This window comes from Lissotriton vulgaris, chromosome 8 (genome assembly GCF_964263255.1).
Source record: "Lissotriton vulgaris chromosome 8, aLisVul1.2, whole genome shotgun sequence".
Classification (NCBI taxonomy): Eukaryota; Metazoa; Chordata; class Amphibia; order Caudata; family Salamandridae; genus Lissotriton; species Lissotriton vulgaris.
This window is the reverse complement of record NC_141696.1, coordinates 1,184,504,553-1,184,524,379: the sequence shown is the minus strand read 5'-3', so window position 1 is coordinate 1,184,524,379 and position 19,827 is coordinate 1,184,504,553. Positions and strand designations below refer to the sequence as shown.

Genomic DNA, 19,827 nt, shown 5'->3' with positions numbered 1-19,827 from the left:
GGCAGATCACTCGCACACATACTACCTATTTCGTGAAAATGCACATTTTCAGATATGCGTTCATGTACCCGAAAGTAGTTTCACTAATCAGCTGACGTTCACTTTTTCACGAATTGCAGCTTTTACAAGTGCAAATCAGAAGTGAAACTATAGCTTCTTCTGTGACTTAACCAAAAGATGTTTCGTACAAAAAGTCACTGCTATTGTGAAAGCAACGTTTTAACTATTATTATTATTATTATTATTATTGCATTTATTATGCGCACAGCTACCCGGAGGTTTCCCGGCGCTTGCCTTGGGAACCCGTCCTGGCTTTTCCCTGTGAGATAGCACCTACAGGGCATCCCCTAGGTGAAAGCCAGGCATCCCGCCGCAGGGGGGCCGTTGTGGAGATTAAGCAAGCTATTGCCCAGAGTTGCAGAGTGTGAACCCATGATTAGAGCAGGCACCGAAGCGAGAATTATCGAGTCCGTGGACATTTGAGCTCAAGACCCTGCCGCGTCGGGAATTGAACCCTGGTCCCAGGTCTGACCTCAGCTTCCGGGTCTGCCTGCTCTACACCGTGAGCCACACTTCTCCAACTATACTGCGCAGTTGATGGTCATTGTATAGGCTTTTGGGATCTCTGGAAGGCAGTCCCTTGACTTGAATACGGGAGAACATGTGTTGGTATAGGATCCCACATTCATTCTTGGCTTAGCGTACAGATGTCCTAAGAACCTACCCTGTGACTAAGGGTTTGGTGGATTCCCTCAGGTATAGTGCTTGTGTGTAGTGGTTAACCTAAAGCACTACAACGATCACCTCAATTCCAAAATCAATACCATTAGCGATCAGGACAGAAAAAGGGTAGGAATAATAACTAATGTATACACAGTCATAACCCCTGCAACTCAAGTGGCACATGCTAAATTTCTACACAAATGGACAAGCTCGTCACTATCAGAGTGTGGGCACCAGTGGGGCAATATTTCTAATAGTACTAGAAGTTTTATAGGCCTGCTTATTGGTCATAAAGATGATTTAACTGTAACTGGACGTCAGAACGACCAGACCAGGATCCTCAGTAGAATACTTTGGATGAACGTACATTGAATTCAAAGAACACATATAACTCATCCTATGACTCATAGGGGCATATTTACAAAACAAATGTCAGAGTGTGGTGTTACGCCAAATTCGGCAATGCGCGCTCTGACGTTTTAAAAATGCAGGCATGCACCCTATTTACAAAAAATACGGCACACCCCTGAGTTTACTCTAGCGCAGGGGCTAAGTACGCTGCCTAGCACCAGTTTAGACACACTTGCGCCATGTTGCAAGGGTGTCTGCGCGGCAGAGGCGATTGTTTATGTGCAGGAAAGGACACCTTCCTGCACATAAACAATCAATAATGGTGATTTACTCTTTTATAGATAAAGCAAAAAAACGAGGAGAAATTGAACATTTCTACTCTATCACCATTCTAAGACTAGGTATTACCTGGTCTTAGTTTTTGGAGCTGCCCCAGCCTTATAAATCTGGGGCAGCGTCAAAAAGCAATGGGTGTTGAGGTGGAACACCCACAGCAACACCTATTGCTCGCCCCTTTGCCACAGCAGACAGCAGTGGAAAGGCGCACATTTACAAGGTGGCATTAAGCTACGTTAAGTGGCTTAGCGCCACCTTGCAAATATGTGAAATGGCGCAACACCACCAGAGCATAATGAAAAGTGATGCTTTGGTGACGATAGAGGCTTGTAGATATGCCCCTCAATGTCTTTAGGCACGGTTTAGAGGAGAACAGATAACTTCTAACCTCACACTAGAAGATCTAGAGATTTAAGCAGATCATAGGTATCTGATTAGGGTCTTCATCAGCAGGGCTCACAGTCTGGAAGATGTATGTTTGCATATGTGGTGGTTGTTGACAATAGTGCATACGCAAATTAATTTTGGCTTTTGGTTTGATGATCAAATGCTTTACTTCTCTGGCAGGTGCTGGCCTTCTCTGAGTAGACAGAAGTCATTCTTGGTCTAAACTTAAAAACAGTACTTGCCATTTATACTTTATTCTAGCCTGCACTGGCAGCCATACGTACCTCTGTGATTTACAGGTAGATTCATCAAAGTGAAATCGGCTCGCAAAGGGCCAGATTCTGAGAATCTGGCCCTTTGCGAGCGCAATTTTTGCATTTGGGATTCATCATCCCAAATGCAAAAATCGCAATTATAGAATTCGCAAATTTGCGAGGAATTGCATTTAAGGAATCTCTATTTGATATTCCTTAAATGCAATTCATGAAACATTAAAAAATTGTGATTTCGCAATTTTGGGCCGCTATTTACCACGAAGTTAAACCTCGTGGTAAATAGCGGAAACTTAGAAAAATGCACTTAAGTGCATTTTTCTAAGATGTATGTCACACACACACACATGTCCTGGATGACCATGGAGAAGTGTGGCTCACGGTGTAGAGCAGGCAGACCCGGAAGCTGAGGTCAGACCCGGGACCAGGGTTTAATTCCCGACGCGGCAGGGTCTTGAGCTCAAATGTCCACGGACTCGATAATTCTCGCTTCGGTGCCTGCTCTAATCATGGGTTCTCACTCTGCAACTCTGGGCATTTAGGCCCATAGGAATGAATGGGGAGTTATTCCTTATTTGCGATTAGCAATTAGCTAATCGCAAATATGGAATCTGTAGGAATCGCAATAATTATTGAGATTTCTACATGAATCCCGTTTTGCGAGTCTGTAATAGCGATTCCCTATTAATCGCTATTACAGACTCGCAAAACATGCCAATGATGAATCTAGGGTCAAGTCCTGTTTCATCAGGCCGTTGGTCAGTTGGTGGACTTTTGTGTATTTCTGTCATTTTCACGTTTCAAATATAAAGCACGTAACCATAATCCAGTCTAGGGTTTACAATTGATCCATTGGCGGCAGTCCCAATGTCTGCTGGTATCATATCAAGCTCTTCATTCAACAAAGAAAAAAATAACTCAATCTGAGAGTTCATAGAGTGGGTTTCTTTCATCAATGCCAGGACATTAATTACTTTATGGACTAGGGAGACCTTTTGAATCAAAAGGCTCAGAATGCTGTAAGGGTTAACTTCTTTTCTGACTGGTTAGCTGCCCCAAACATATTATTTTTGCCTTTGAGGAATGAAGCTGTAACAGCAGAGCCTTGTTCAGGTCTCACCATACCCTCTAATGAGGAGAACTGGTTGGGGCTTGTCTCTGAGGAGTCTTCTGCCTGTACCAGAAGCTAAGCATCATCAGCAAAGATAGAAATAGAGGTTCATGACTTCTGACGAGCTCTGTTTGAGACTGGGGCCAGAACGGTCTCCTCAAGTGCCCCACACATAAGGGATTTGGCAGGTAAGAGATGTGTCCCCAGTTTAATCAGGTAGAGGCAATTAGACAAACAGGAGGCAAGCCATGCCAGAGTGGGTCTTTTTACTCCCCAATATCCGAAAGGCACTGGAGCAGCTGTGGGTTGTCAAATGTATTAGGAACAGGAAACAGGTGACCAATCTTTGAGGGAGCAGCAGTCAGACACCTCTTTGAGGGAGCAACGTCCTAAATTGGGATGTATCCCATTGATACATCCTGCAGTTTTCAAGGTCACCCAGACATATTTGTCACACAGATTTATTCCTAGAAAGATTACTACATCTGCTTCAGGGCCTTTCATTAGAACCTTTTATTAGAATATTGCTGGAGGAGGAAGTTGCTCCCGCCAGCCACGCTAGCACCAGCCTGCTCCAAACCACTTTAAAGACAGGGCTGAGGGTGAAGATTATGCCAGTCTTGTAGTGGAACATCTGCCACTGGGTTCCCAGGCAGAAGAAAACAGCATTCAAGGATCGACTAGACAACAACGCCCACAACAGCAAGGAACTTTTCAACATCGTCAAGGAATTTACCAATCCCTCGGCCAACTCCAACGACATCACCCCCTCTCAAGCCCTCTGCGACTCCCTGGCTTTATTCTTCCACAACAAAATTGCAGACATCCACAACAGCTTCGACAACCAACCCGGAGACCAACCCACCCAACCATATGCTGAACATTCACCCCCCTTGAACACCCTTAACGACTGGAACCCAATCTCCACTGAGGACACCATCCGCCTGATGAACTCCATCCACTCAGGATCCCCCACAGACCCATGTCCTCACCACATCTTCAACAAAGCAGACTCCGTCATAGCACCGCACCTCCGAGACGTCATCAACTGCTCCTTCAACTCCGCCACCTTCCCGGAAAGCTGGAAACACGCTGAACTCACCGCCCTTCTGAAAAAACCCACAGCGGACCCCACCGAACTCAAAAATTAACCACCCCATCTCGCTCCTTCCTTTCCCGGCCAAAGTCATCGAGAAAGCTGTCAACAACCAGCTCGCCGCCTTCCTCGAAGCCAACAAATCCCTCGACTCCTCACAGTCTGGCTTCCGAGCAAAACACAGCACTGAGACCGCCCTCATCGCAGCAACAGACGACATTCGAACTCTATTGGACAATGGAGACACAGTCGCCCTCATCCTCCTCGACCTCTCTGCAGCCTTCGACACAGTCTGCCACAGCACCCTTTTACAACGCCTCAGAAACATCGGAATACAAGGAAAAGCACTTGAATGGATCACCTCGTTCCTCACCGGAAGAACCCAGAGAGTCCGCCTTCCACCATTCAAGTCCGAGGCCACTGAAGTCATCTGTGGCGTACCACAAGGATCCTCACTCAGTCCCACCCTCTTCAACGTATACATGAGCCCCCTCGCGGCCATCGCCCGCCAACACAACCTCAACATCATCTCCTACGCGGATGACACTCAACTGATCCTTTCACTCACCAATGACCCCAGCACCGCCAAAACTAACCTACACGAAGGAATGAAAGAAGTTGCCGAATGGATGAAACACAGCCGTCTGAAACTGAACTCAGATAAAACAGAAGTCCTCATCTTAGGTACATCCCCCTCTGCATGGGACGACTCTTGGTGGCCGGAAGCCCTTGGAAAAGCACCCATCCCGACAGACCACGCACGGAACCTAGGCGTTATCCTGGATTCTTCACTTTCAATGAACAGACAAGTCAGCGCCGTCTCCTCATCCTGCTTCAACATTCTCCGCATGCTCAAAAAAACATTTCGCTGGATCCCCACCGAAACCAGAAAAATAGTCACCCATGCTCTGGTCACGAGCCGACTGGACTACGGAAACACCCTCTACGCAGGTACTACCGCTAAACTCCAGAAAAAACTCCAACGAATCCAAAACGCCTCAGCCAGGATCATATTAGACATCCCGCGTAACGAACACATCTCTGGTCACCTGAAAAACCTCCACTGGCTACCCGTCAATAAGAGGATCACTTTCCGACTTCTAACCCACGCACACAAAGCACTCTACGAAATCGGACCAGAATGCCTCAACTCACGACTGTCCTTCTACACCCCCTCCCGCCAACTACGATCTTCCAGCCAAGCCCTCGCCACTGTACCTCGCATCAACAAGACCACCATGGGAGGTAGATCCTTCTCATACCTGGCAGCCAAAACATGGAACTCACTCCCCACTTACCTTCGCCTCACCCAGAACCACCTAGCATTCAGAAAGCAACTTAAAACGTGGATATTTGACAAGTAATCCTCCTCCCCTCCCTAAGCGCCTTGAGACCCTCTGGGTATGTAGTGCGCTATATAAATTCTATGACTTGACTTGACTTGACATCATGTAGGGATTTGGCAGAAGATCCTACCACCCGATTCATACCCTGCTTTACAGGGTGGAGGGTTGTCGGAGAAGTATCAGTGTATGGATGGCAGCAGAGTAGGGGATCCGAGACACTCCTGTTTCTCTGTGATCACCAAGTACCAATTTCTATTAAGCAGCCCTGCAGAGTCATCTTGAGGCCAGCAGTACTATGAACACGCTCGTATAGACCATTTCCAAACTAATATCCTAAAACTATTTGACTGCTTTCTAAATTTTTAAGAAAAAAAACCTGGTGAACATAGAGAAGAAATCTCGTGATACAGACTTTGGGAGCGGGAGGTCGGTATCTACATGCAACTCTTAATCTGAGACTATATGGGTGGTACCCCACTATATACCGTTTGGGAATCTCTTACAGATCTAAGTTTGCAAATGTAATTTTGACTGTAGTCCTTTTTCTGCCATCTCTCTTCCCTAATCAGATGAGGCCTTATAGAAAGCCTTGGTCAGTGACAGTTTTTGGGGTTCATTTTGACAGGAATGTCATTTACTTTAATTTGTTTTTCAACTTTCAAATACAAGCACGTATCTAAATACCAGCACTTAACAATCAGAATTAATCACTGACACCTTCACAGAGATTTCACTTTTCAGGACTTTCTAACATGTAGCAAATTCCAGCACACACAGTTCATCACATAGCAACTATCTAACAATGTGGAGTTTCCAGGTATCACTACAGTTTTCATGCTACGAAACGACTACATACTGCTTTGTGTGGGAGGTTATTAAGAGAGAAGTCTCTTTCAATTCACAACCAATTGCAAAAGCATGCTACCTCAGTATTAAAGTGGTGCACTCGTCATAGTACGGAAGATCATGTGCCTTCTTGGTACACAAATTTAGCAAACGTTTATTTAATGAGGATTGTGTGTATCCTGTGTGTGGATGTAAACTCGCTTTTCAACCACTCATGAGAAAGTATTTCTTAGTATATGCACTAGAATTAATGCCATTTGGATTAATTGTAGCAAGCATTTGCACTGATATGCAAGAGGAATAATATTGTATTTTACAAACCAGTGATGTAAGTGAGATCCAGGTCAAAGCCATCCTTTTGATAACGCCTTTTGTTCTCTGAAACCTGAAAGAACACAAAATCATATCCTGTTAAGGTTGAAAATTAAACTTGATTTAAATAATGTCATGCCTTTGGAATATGGAGCTGACATGGGTAAAGTCATTGCTGGTTTCATTGAAAGTAGAGAGAGATGGGTGAAACTGTTGTCAGAACTGGCAAAAACCAACATTACCACTGAGACCACCTCTGGGTGATCATGCAAACAGGACACCAAGCCTAGGAGTTCTGTTGGCAAAATGAAACAGCACCACACAACTCACACCTAAAAAAGAGACACAACACTGCGACAGAACTAGCTACAACGACCCAGAGTATGACGCTGCACATCACAGGGACACACCACGTAAAGAAAGTTAACAAGAATGACGCATAAAGACAGCAGCTACATCTGCAGCTTAAGCGAAACCACTTCACTGGTAAGCTCTCCTTCCTAATACAGCCCATGCTACTGAACTGACCCTTTCTAAACACAGGTTCATTTTTCATTAATCCCTTAATTCTTTTGCGTTAAGCAAAACACAAAACAGCCTTTCATCACTGCTTAGTTGGGGCACCCTGCCTGATCTCCACATGACATTCACATGCGTCAGCAGATAATAACCTTTCTAATGGTTTTCCAGGCTTTTTATTTATGTTATCCATGACACGCTCCGAGTCCTTGCATTCCGACAGGGGCAGCCTTAGGCATGTGCAAGCTGTGCACCTGCACAGGACCACCAAACCCCAAGGGCCACCACGCCAATATATATTCTTAATATAATAATCCTCTGAGGATGGATACATATTTGCGTGGTGGCCGTTGGCAGGGATTTGGCGGTCTCCGCCTCTGTTCCACTTCCAATCACCCTGACCCTCCAGTCCGGTGGGGGGGTTCCGCCCCTCCCGGAGCCCTCTGCCAGGGCCCACTACCTATGCTCTCTGCCCAGGGCCGCCATGAGCCTAGAGCCGCCCCTGATTCTGATTCCTACCTCGTCAAACATCAAGGAAACAGCTTGGTCCCTTGTGCACTGTCTCTAATTGACTCAGAAGGAGGTCCCCAGTGTCATGTGGGGCAGCGCGCCCTTATAAACCAAGTTAAAGTGCCACTCAACATAATCCAGCAAACAGCCGCTTGCAACTTCTCCATCACAACATAAGTAATTTTTTCACGAAGCACATCAAATTGTGGCCTGTGCAGCGTTATGTGCCCTGTTCCACATAAACACCTTACACAATTCTCCATGGCATTTAAAATTAAGTGGGCAATTTATCAAAAAGTAACGCAGAGCAGCAAGTGACCTTGATGTGCTGCGTTACAGGGATAGGGCTGGAATGCGCTGTATTTAACACAATACAGCGCATTCCTGCCTTTTCCCCACCGCTGGCCCACAATGGGCTTCCTAGCGCCAAAGCAAGCACCCTTGCACCATGGGCAAGGGTGCCTGCATTACATAAAGGATAGTTTTTGTGCAGGAAAGGGCACCTTCCTGCACAAAAATAATCCCCTGAGGCATATTGCTCTTTCTATGTGTGCAGCAGAATCTCCTCTTCACGTTTTACTTTTCTGCCCAACATATGCTGTAATTCGGAGGAAGTGGGTTATTCAGTTATATAAAAATCTGGGCTTTAGAAATTACTGTGCTTTCTACAGTATTTTGAGAACTGACACTAGTCCTGTGATAGTCGCTGTAGTTGCAAAGTTCCTGTTCTTAATGTGGCAACTGCGAAATAAATTGATTAGTTAAATTATGCAGTCCTTCTGTACTAATTGAATCCAGGAATGAATTTGGGTAAACATGTAATTTTTATTATGTTCTCTTATTCCTCTTAGACTTAATTTTACATTTTTATAAATGTTAAACTTTTTTTCCCATTTCTGACATTTTGTAGTATAGATGTATTTTAAAGTAAATAGATTGTGAGGAATTGTACTTCTGATTTTATTAAGAAATATGAAGATTTATTATTTGGAATATGTATTGTTTTAATATTCTGTGCTTTTATGGTTATATCTAACCGAAATAAAGCTTTTTAGAATGGAACGGAAAGAGGAAGTAATGGGAAGAAATTAAGAATTCTCCTTTTTACACCTCACCTGGGAGGTGTGGCATTTTATCGCATTCCCACGTCTACTAATGATGGTAAATCTTGGAATGGGGTAAAATCTATTGTTGTTGCGAGGAAATACCCACGCAACACCCATAGAATCCTCCCTGGGGCAGAGTAACGCAACGCAGCGATTTGAGCTGCGTTGTTTTACTCCTGATCTATCAAGTCACTTAGTGCCACACAAAGTGACTTTGCTTGGTTTGATACATCACACTTTAGGGTTTGCGTGGTGCACACACGACGCAAACCCTTGATATGTATGCCACTCATTGAATCTCATCAAAAGGCTGTGAGGTGCTACTTCATCCATGAAACATTGTCTACTTTGAAATTTCACTTACAGCCTTAAATTACAACCCACTTTCAATGTCAATGAAGTAAGACCAACAAATACACTACATTTTCACATAATCCAAAACCAGTGGCAATTTCGGCCTTCCTGTGACACTAATGTTCTCAAGATGTGTCCAGACTCACCCTCGCAGTCGCTGTGGCACCAGGCCTTGTTGCGTCTCCAAGTATCTGAATTATTCTCTTCACAAAGTAATGTTTTCCTAAATTAAAATTGATCATACTGATGGAGAGCGATGAGTTTCATTATACTGTCACCCACGTAGAAGAGTGACATGGTTTAAATGGCTGACTTCCGGTTTCCCCATAGTAAGGATGTCCCCTAATGTTAAGCAAATGTAAATAGGTAAATGACAGCCTAATGATTTTAGTTTCCATCCGGTTCTTCCAAACACATCTCCTAGAGAAATCAAATAACGTAAATAACTTACTTCTATTGAGCAATGCTGTTGTTAATGCCAAGATACACTGTCAGTGTGTTCTTGTGTAATCCACCTGTAGTTAGTTAACAGGGGCACCTAACCAGCATTCCTCTGAGTTTACACAGGTGAGTTTTCTGTTAGACCGAGGCTCACAGAGGAGATAATTTCTCAACATAACACGTCAGAATTTGCATCTTTAATTACTCAACCAACGCTCTGTGGATTCAACCACAAGTGGATAGTGCTGACTTGGATAATAATGTTTAGAACGTGGTAGCCTACAGTGTAGAGCAATTCCACCCAGTAAAGAATTTGTTGTTAGACATACAGTTCCTGACTATAATGCAAACAAGCAATGGTTTAGGTGCCACCACAGAGCATGGGGAAGAAAACAGCAGAGTGTCTCTAGGGGATCTCCCCCCTCTCTGCCAACGTGCAACATCAAGATGGTCCACAACAAGCAGGCAAAGCCTACACAGACCAACCAGCTAGATATGTTTATTTTCCGTAGCAGAGGGACTGCGGACAAAAGGAACATGAGTCAGGAACCGGAGCGGGACAAAGGAGGAGGACTAGGACCCCTACTGCAAGGAACTACTCCTCAAGATTCAACAGACCTCCATAGCGCTGGAGACTAAGATCGAGACAGTAGCTGTAGACCTGACATTGATCCGCACAGACATGAGGAAGATCTCCAAGAAGGTACTGAGGCGAAAAGCCGGGAGTTTCATTGCTGTCATTTTAAAATTGAAACGTGTTATTCTGTGTTTTTATAAACTCACTCACCCCTGGGCACTCGCTATTCAGACCAGCTGACACCCCGCACAGCTGACTGCAAGCTGTTGCGGACGAGTGTTGACTTACTCCAGGCGCCATTCTTGGACGAGGAGACACTCCCATTCGGACAGGCCACGCCCCCTTTCACCTTATAAGCGCGCACTGACTGAGAGCGGCGCTTAATTCAGAAAACCCCTCCTGAGGCGAAAAGCCGGGAGTTTCATTGCTGTCATTTTAAAATTGAAACGTGTTATTCTGTGTTTTTATAAACTCACTCACCCCTGGGCACTCGCTATTCAGACCAGCTGACACCCCGCACAGCTGACTGCAAGCTGTCGCGGACAAGTGTTGACTTACTCCAGGCGCCATTCTTGGACGAGGATACACGCCCATTCGGACAGGCCACGCCCCCTTTCACCTTATAAGCGCGCACTGACTGAGAGCGGCGCTTAATTCAGAAAACCCCTCCTGAGGCGAAAAGCCGGGAGTTTCATTGCTGTCATTTTAAAATTGAAACGTGTTATTCTGTGTTTTTATAAACTCACTCACCCCTGGGCACTCGCTATTCAGACCAGCTGACACCCCGCACAGCTGACTGCAAGCTGTTGCGGACGAGTGTTGACTTACTCCAGGCGCCATTCTTGGATGAGGAGACACTCCCATTCGGACAGGCCACGCCCCCTTTCACCTTATAAGCGCGCGGTGACTGAGAGCGGCGCTTAATTCAGAAAACCCCTCCTGGGGCGAAAAGCCGGGAGTTTCATTGCTGTCATTTTAAAATTGAAACGTGTTATTCTGTGTTTTTATAAACTCACTCACCCCTGGGCACTCGCTATTCAGACCAGCTGACACCCCGCACAGCTCACTGCAAGCTGTCGCGGACGAGTGTTAACTTACTCCAGGCGCAATTCTTGGACGAGGAGACACGCCCATTCGGACAGGCCACGCCCCCTTTCACCTTATAAGCGAGCGCTGACTGAGAGCGGCGCTTAATTCAGAAAACCCCTCCTGAGGCGAAAAGCCGGGAGTTTCATTGCTGTCATTTTAAAATTGAAACGTGTTATTCTGTGTTTTTATAAACTCACTCACCCCTGGGCACTCGCTATTCAGACCAGCTGACACCCCGCAAAGCTGACTGCAAGCTGTTGCGGACGAGTGTTGACTTACTCCAGGCGCCATTCTTGGACGAGGAGACACGCCCATTCGGACAGGCCACGCCCCCTTTCACCTTATAAGCGCGCGCTGACTGAGAGCTGCGCTTAATTCAGAAAACCCCTCCTGAGGCGAAAAGCCGGGAGTTTCATTGCTGTCATTTTAAAATTGAAACGTGTTATTCTGTGTTTTTATAAACTCACTCACCCCTGGACACTCGCTATTCAGACCAGCTGACACCCCGCACAGCTGACTGCAAGCTGTTGCGGACGAGTGTTGACTTACTCCAGGCGCCATTCTTGGACGAGGAGACACGCCCATTCGGACAGACCACGCCCCCTTTCACCTTATAAGCGCGCGCTGACAGAGCGGCGCTTAATTGAGAAAATCCCTCCTGAGGCGAAAAGCCGGGAGTTTCATTGCTGTCATTTTAAAATTGAAACGTGTTATTCTGTGGTTTTATAAACTCACTCACCCCTGGGCACTCGCTATTCAGTCCAGCTGACACCCCGCACAGCTGACTGCAAGCTGTCGCGGACGAGTGTTGACTTACTCCAGGCGCCATTCTTGGACGAGGAGACACGCCCGTTCGGACAGGCCACGCCCCCTTTCACCTTATAAGCGCGCGCTGACTGAGAGCGGCGCTTAATTCAGAAAACCCCTCCTGAGGCGAAAAGCCGGGAGTTTCATTGCTGTCATTTTAAAATTGAAACGTGTTATTCTGTGTTTTTATAAACTCACTCACCCCTGGGCACTCGCTATTCAGACCAGCTGACACCCCACACAGCTGACTGCAAGCTGTTGCGGACGAGTGTTGACTTACTCCAGGCGCCATTCTTGGACGAGGAGACACGCCCATTCGGACAGGCCACGCCCCCTTTCACCTTATAAGCGCGCGCTGACAGAGCGGCGCTTAATTCAGAAAACCCCTCCTGAGGCGAAAAGCCGGGAGTTTCATTGCTGTCATTTTAAAATTGAAACGTGTTATTCTGTGTTTTTATAAACTCACTCACCCCTGGGCACTCGCTATTCAGTCTAGAACATATAGAGAGTAAGGAATGTCGTCCTTGGATGCTGGACGGGGAATACTCCTGATCCCCTTGGTCAAGAATTTGTAAAGAACAACTGAAGGAGTATTACCCGATGAAGGAGATGAAGGCTTTTTCCAGACTAGGAAACACTGTTCCTTTGTTAGTAAACCCCTCACTCACCACCTAGTGGTGACTTGCTTCATCATCGGGGCCCACCCAAGTGGCCTAGCGTCACTTGGGTGTGCTTCAACACCTGGGTTACAGTGGAGCAGGTAGTGAGGTGTGGGTTGCAGACAAAAAAAGTGTGAGTGTTAAAATTGTCCTGGTTAGTACTTCATTATCTATACTACTATTATAAAGAGAGAACTTGCACCTTTGGGCAAGGTAATCTCGGGAACCACAGCGCCAATCTACACACCCAAGACATCTTAGAAAACCTCAGGGCAAGCAGAAGGACATAGGCTACATAAAAATAAAAATAAAACGTTGTTTAAAATATTGATAAATGAAAAAAAGTAGTCCCTTGTAACTAGCGCCGGCCGCGACGTCTGCGTGAGGGGAGGAGCGGCGTTCACCAGAACCAGGAAGAGCAGACGACATGAGCGACGTCTGCGTGAGGGGAGGAGCGGCGTTCACCAGAACCAGGAAGAGCGGAGGACAACAGCGCCGGTAGGAGCTGGGGAGCGGCGAGAACCGGAGGAGCAGTGGCAACGCGGGGAGGAGCGGCGGGAAGCGGAGGAACAGTGAGAGGTACGTTGCTGGAGATGTTGCTGGGGCGGGAGGGAGTCGGCGGGTGCACCGCGCGGGCTGCTACTTCACTTAAATCGGATGTTGCTGGAGTCCGGGCGGGAGGCGGGAGGTGGGGCGGGCCGGGGAGTCGTCGGGTGCACCGCTCGACGACATGCTGCCCCACAGCCACCTTCTGCCCCGGGGTAAAAATGCAGCCCCCAGCCCCCTTCTGCCCCAGGCAACGCTGGGGCGGGCTGCTAGTAAACTTTAATAAAAAGGTAACTGGACAAAATTAAAATATATCGGTGAGATACTGGGAGGGGAGTTACGACCTATGTATCTCTGCTATGTGTTGGTTAACATGTTTCTACCATTAGGGGAGATCCCCGGTATTCTTCAGGACCAAAACAAGGAAGTGGGAGGTGTGGGTCCCCTAAAAGACGCACCCTGTCCTAAATCCTTGGTCATACAGATGAAAAAAATGTTTCTCTGGGTAGTCACTCCTAAATTATAGGGTGTATACAAAAATCCTAAGGAAGGAAAAGAAGCAAAGGAAGTAATTACTATCCTATTACGAAGTGCAGAAATTAGGTGCAAAAGACGTGCAATTATGCTTGTTTTCCACGGTGGTGAATGGAAAAAGTGCCTTCTAAAGTAGAGGGCGTGTTTACTTATGGGGTGGGAGTGTGCTCATTTCGTGAGAGTGTACGCTGCAGCATGGTATACCTAGGGTTAATTCAACAGGTAAAAAAATCGGCGTCCTTGGTGCGTGCCTGGATCAGCATGCATAAACATACAATAGAGTACACTGGGCTTTAGTGCTCCTATCTTTATCAGCGTGAATTGCACTGCGCCAGAAGGTTGCCTTACATTGTATAGTTGGCTCAAAGATATCCAAATGTGGATAAGTGGTGTACACAAAAGACACACAAGACTCACACAAACAAATAACACGGAGAAGGTCACGAAGCGTGACTTGTCAGAGCAAGGGCTTACTGGAGTAATACTCAGGTTGGGCTTCAGCAAGCAGGGGGTAGGTGCTTCACTCGAATCAACATATTCTATGTGGAAAGATATATTTCAAATTAATATGGTTTGAGGAAGCTCGCCTACGTGCTGGCTCGTGCGTTCAGGTATAGAATGGAACCTGTAGGGAGGGAAGGTCTACTTACAGTTGGTAGTGAAGAGGAAAGGCTAGTCACCTACTTCTACCGTCCGCCGCTCGGTTGCAGAGAATGGGCGAGCGCGGTGTAGATATGACTGTCAGCCTACTTCCGGGGTAGGTCACGTGGACGCTACGGAGGCCCGTACAGGGGTTGGTTGCCATGGAGATCGTTCGAAGCTACGCATGCGCATGGGCATGGGAGCTGTGCATGCGCATGGGCGCTGCGGAGAACAGTGAGGGAGTGGCGATTGCGTAGTGGGATAGGCATAGGGTTGCTACGCAAGTGTACTTAGATGCGAGCAACGTGACGTGGAAGGCTATACTCAAACACTAGTGCTGTTAGCGTAAGATGATAGGAAGGAGAATCCAATGAAGCTGTGATATCGCAGCGAGTGGGATTGGGATGTTACGCAAATATACTTAGATGCGAACAATATGACGGGGAGGACTGTACCCAAACACTAGTGATGCTAGCGTAAGGTGATGGGAGGGGAACAAATCAAAACCTCAGCGTTCAGAGTGGGTCTAATTACAGTGCCATGCCAAGCTGGGGTACTTTAGTTATGGCTAGTGATCATAAACACATAGATGCTGTGTATGCCTGGTAATCAATAGGCGGCCATAGATGTTAAAAGCATATCAAATATACGCGTGGCTGGTTAAGCTGAGGGGTGGCGGATATTAGCAGGCAGAGATGCTATTTCAATACAGAGTTCCACGGGATATTGTCATTGAGACCCCGTTTATGAGTGGAAAGTCTGTATATCCATCTCTGTTCTTTTTCGAATAGACGGGCTTGGATGTTGGGCCCTGATGGCAACTGTTCTATGACTGTCCACCTCATATCATTGGTGGTATGATGGGCAGTTAGAAAATGATCCGTGAGTCTTGTCATATTCTTTTTGCATCTTATTGTGCTTCTGTGTTCGCAAATGCGTTGTTTGATTTTGCGTGTCGTCATACCCACATAGGGTTTTCCACAGGTGCAGGTAATAAGGTAGATGACATTGCTGCTGTTACAGTTAGTGTGTGATCTCTGCTCCCATACTTTGCCTGGTTCCAAGACTATAGTCTTGGTGTTTTCAGTCAGGTGACAAACACTGCAGTCCCCACATCGTGAATGCCAGTTACTGGTGGGAGACCCCATATCTGTGTTAAGGTTGGGTCATTGGAGTTCGTGTTGTTTCTGGGTCTTGTATTGACCAAGGTATTTTTTAGACTTGGCGCTTTTTTATATGAGAAGAGAGGTTTTTCCCAATTGAAGGTTCCAGAGTTGACTATTGACCAGTGTTTCCTGATACTTTTGCTGACCTTATTGGAAATCACATTGTATGTAGTCACACATGTGAGGGGGATGTTCTCATTATCTTTCAATGTTTCTTCCAACAGTGCTTGGCGCGGTTGGTTTCTGGCTCGTTTCTGGCATTTCTTAGTGATCTTTGTTGGGTAGCCACGTTGTATGAGTTTCCCCGTCAGGTCTTCAGCCTGTTCTTTATAGTCAATGAGTTTGCTGCAGTTCCTGCGTAATCTTAAGTATTGGCTATAGGGGAGGTTTTCCCTCAGTGGTCGAGGATGAAAGCTCTCAAATCTTAAGAGGTTGTTTTTTGCTGTGGCCTTAAAGTGTGTTTTGGTAGTCAAAACTTCTTGTTCTCTTTTGATCTCAATATCTAGGAAGACCATTTCGTTCTTGTTCACATTATGGGTAAAGTGAAGGTGTTGATCGCAAGTATTGAGCCAAGTGATGAATGTAGTTAGAATTTCTTGTGGGCCCTTCCAGATTGCTAGCACATCATCAATATATCTGCGCCAGAACATGATGTTTTCCAGGTATGGGTTGGTGGGTGAGAGGATGTATTTTTTCTCGAAGTCAAACACATACAACCCCGCTACGCTCGGCGCGAAAACGCTGCCCATAGACGTGCCCCCTATTTGTAAATATAGGGACCCTTCAAACTCAAAGAAATTTCTTTTGAGTGCCAAGGTTGCACACTTGATGAAGAATTCCTTTGGTGTTCTATGTTCCCATGTGGTTTGTTCTAGGGTTTCTTTTAGAACATTGATGGTGGCATCCTGAGGGATGAGTTTGAAGGGTCCCTATATTTACAAATAGGGGGCACGTCTATGGGCAGCGTTTTCGCGCCGAGCGTAGCGTAACGGGGTCTCAATGACAATATCCCGTGGAACTCTGTATTGAAATAGCATCTCTGCCTGCTAATATCCGCCACCCCTCAGCTTCACCAGCCACGCGTATATTTGATATGCTTTTAACATCTATGGCCGCCTATTGATTACCAGGCATACACAGCATCTATGTGTTTATGATCACTAGCCATAACTAAAGTATCCCAGCTTGGCATGGCACTGTAATTAGACCCACTCTGAACGCTGAGGTTTTGATTTGTTCCCCTCCCATCACCTTACGCTAGCATCACTAGTGTTTGGGTGCAGTCCTCCCCGTCATATTGTTCGCATCTAAGTATATTTGCGTAACATCCCAATCCCACTCGCTGCGATATCACAGCTTCATTGGATTCTCCTTCCTATCATCTTACGCTAACAGCACTAGTGTTTGAGTATAGCCTTCCACGTCACGTTGCTCGCATCTAAGTACACTTGCGTAGCAACCCTATGCCACTACGCAATCGCCACTCCCTCACTGTTCTCCGCAGCGCCCATGCGCATGCACAGCTCCCATGCCCATGCGCATGCGTAGCTTCGAACGATCTCCATGGCAACCAACCCCTGTACGGGCCTCCGTAGCGTCCACGTGACCTACCCCGGAAGTAGGCTGACAGTCATATCTACACCGCGCTCGCCCATTCTCTGCAACCGAGCGGCGGACGGTAGAAGTAGGTGACTAGCCTTTCCTCTTCACTACCAACTGTAAGTAGACCTTCCCTCCCTACAGGTTCCATTCTATACCTGAACGCACGAGCCAGCACGGAGGCGAGCTTCCTCAAACCATATTAATTTGAAATATACCTTTCCACATAGAATATGTTGATTCGAGTGAAGCACCTACCCCCTGCTCGCTGAAGCCCAACCTGAGTATTACTCCAGTAAGCCCTTGCTCTGACAAGTCACGCTTCGTGACCTTCTCCGTGTTATTTGTTTGTGTGAGTCTTGTGTGTCTTTTGTGTACACCACTTATCCACATTTGGATATCTTTGAGCCAACTATACAATGTAAGGCAACCTTCTGGCGCAGTGCAATTCACGCTGATAAAGATAGGAGCACTAAAGCCCAGTGAACTCTATTGTATGTTTATGCATGCTGACCCAGGCACGCACCAAGGACGCCGATTTTTTTACCTGTTGAATTAACCCTAGGTATACCATGCTGCAGCGTACACTCTCACGAAATGAGCACGCTCCCACCCCCATAAGTAAACACGCCCTCTACTTTAGAAGGCACTTTTTCCATTCACCACCGTGGAAAGCAAGCATAATTGCACGTCTTTTGCACCTAATTTCTGCACTTCGTAACAGGATAGTAATTACTTCCTTTGCTTCTTTTCCTTCCTTAGGTTTTTTGTATACACCCTATAATTTAGGAGTGACTACCCAGAGAAACATTTTTTTCATCTGTATGACCAAGGATTTAGGACAGGGTGCGTCTTTTAGGGGACCCACACCTCCCACTTCCTTGTTTTGGTCCTGAAGAATACCGGGAATCTCCCCTAATGGTAGAAACATGTTGACCAACACATAGCAGAGATACATAGGTCGTAACTCCCCTCCCAGTATATCACCGATATATTTTAATTTTGTCCAGTTAGCTTTTTATTAAAGTTTATAATGAAGTACTAACCAGGACAATTTTAACACTCACACTTTTTTTGTCTGCAACCCACACCTCACTACCTGCTCCACTGTAATCCAGGTGTTGAAGCACACCCAAGTGACGCTAGGCCACTTGGGTGGGCCCCGATGATGAAGCAAGTCACCACTAGGTGGTGAGTGAGGGGTTTACTAACAAAGGAACAGTGTTTCCTAGTCTGGAAAAAGCCTTCATCTCCTTCATCGGGTAATACTCCTTCAGTTGTTCTTTACATACACTCGCTATTCAGACCAGCTGACACCCCGCACAGCTGACTGCAAGCTGTCGCGGACGAGTGTTGACTTACTCCAGGCGCCATTTTTGGACGAGGAGACACGCCCATTCGGACAGGCCACGCCCCCTTTCACCTTATAAGCGTGCGCTGACTGAGAGCGGCGCTTAATTCAGGAAACCCCTCCTGAGGCGAAAAGCCGGGAGTTTCATTGCTGTCATTTTAAAATTGAAACGTGTTATTCTGTGTTTTCATAAACTCACTCACCCCTGGGCACTCGCTATTCAGACCAGCTGACACCCCGCACAGCTGACTGCAAGCTGTTGCGGACGAGTGTTGCCTTACTCCAGGCGCCATTCTTGGACGAGGAGACACGCCCATTCGGACAGGCCACGCCCCCTTTCACCTTATAAGCGCGCGCTGACAGAGCGGCGCTTAATTCAGAAAACCCCTCCTGAGGCGAAAAGCCGGGAGTTTCATTGCTGTCATTTTAAAATTGAAACGTGTTATTTTGTGTTTTTATAAACTCACTCACCCCTGGGCACTCGCTATTCAGACCAGCTGACACCCCGCACAGCTGACTGCAAGCTGTCGCGGACGAGTGTTGACTTACTCCAGGCGCCATTCTTGGACGAGGAGACACGCCCATTCGGACAGGCCGCCCCCCTTTCACCCTAAAAGCGCGCGCTGACTGAGAGCGGCGCTTAATTCAGAAAACCCCTCCTGAGGCGAAAAGCCGGGAGTTTCATTGCTGTCATTTTAAAATTGAAACGTGTTATTCTGTGTTTTTATAAACTCACTCACCCCTGGGCACTCGCTATTCAGACCAGCTGACACCCTGCACAGCTGACTGTAAGCTGTCGCGGACGAGTGTTGACTTACTCCAGGCGCCATTCTTGGACGAGGAGACACGCCCATTCGGACAGGCCACGCCTTCCCTGTTTTCCCTCCCACTCCACCCCTTTAAAACTATGCTCAATCGTAGGACGCGCAGCGGACGAGCGCAGGGGCGCGACGATTGCGCGCCGAAGGCGCGCTTAAGGCAAGCTCGTCTGCGCTCGTCCGCGCCCGGCCGGGCCCAGGGGCCATGTCCCCTGGCCCCAATGGAGATGACAGACTTGTATATAGCTCGAGCCTCCTACATCAGCTACGTCCACCGATCTCTCCTAGTTGGAACACCCCATGACACCCCCTGGAGATCCCTCGTCGCT

At 46.9% G+C, this 19,827-nt stretch overlaps 1 protein-coding gene across 4 annotated transcripts in view; it reads right to left on the bottom strand.

Annotated features, from left to right (window-relative positions):
- The window catches only part of LOC147698471 (phosphatidylinositol 3,4,5-trisphosphate 3-phosphatase TPTE2-like), a 308,096-nt gene that overhangs the window by 141,813 nt on the left and 146,456 nt on the right, over positions 1–19,827 (bottom strand). For all 4 annotated transcript variants that reach the window (XM_086935050.1, XM_086935048.1, XM_086935049.1 and 1 more), the window contains exon 8: positions 6,790–6,853. In XM_086935050.1, the coding sequence (XP_086791176.1) occupies positions 6,790–6,853 (64 nt within the window). The remainder of the gene's footprint in view (positions 1–6,789; positions 6,854–19,827) is intronic.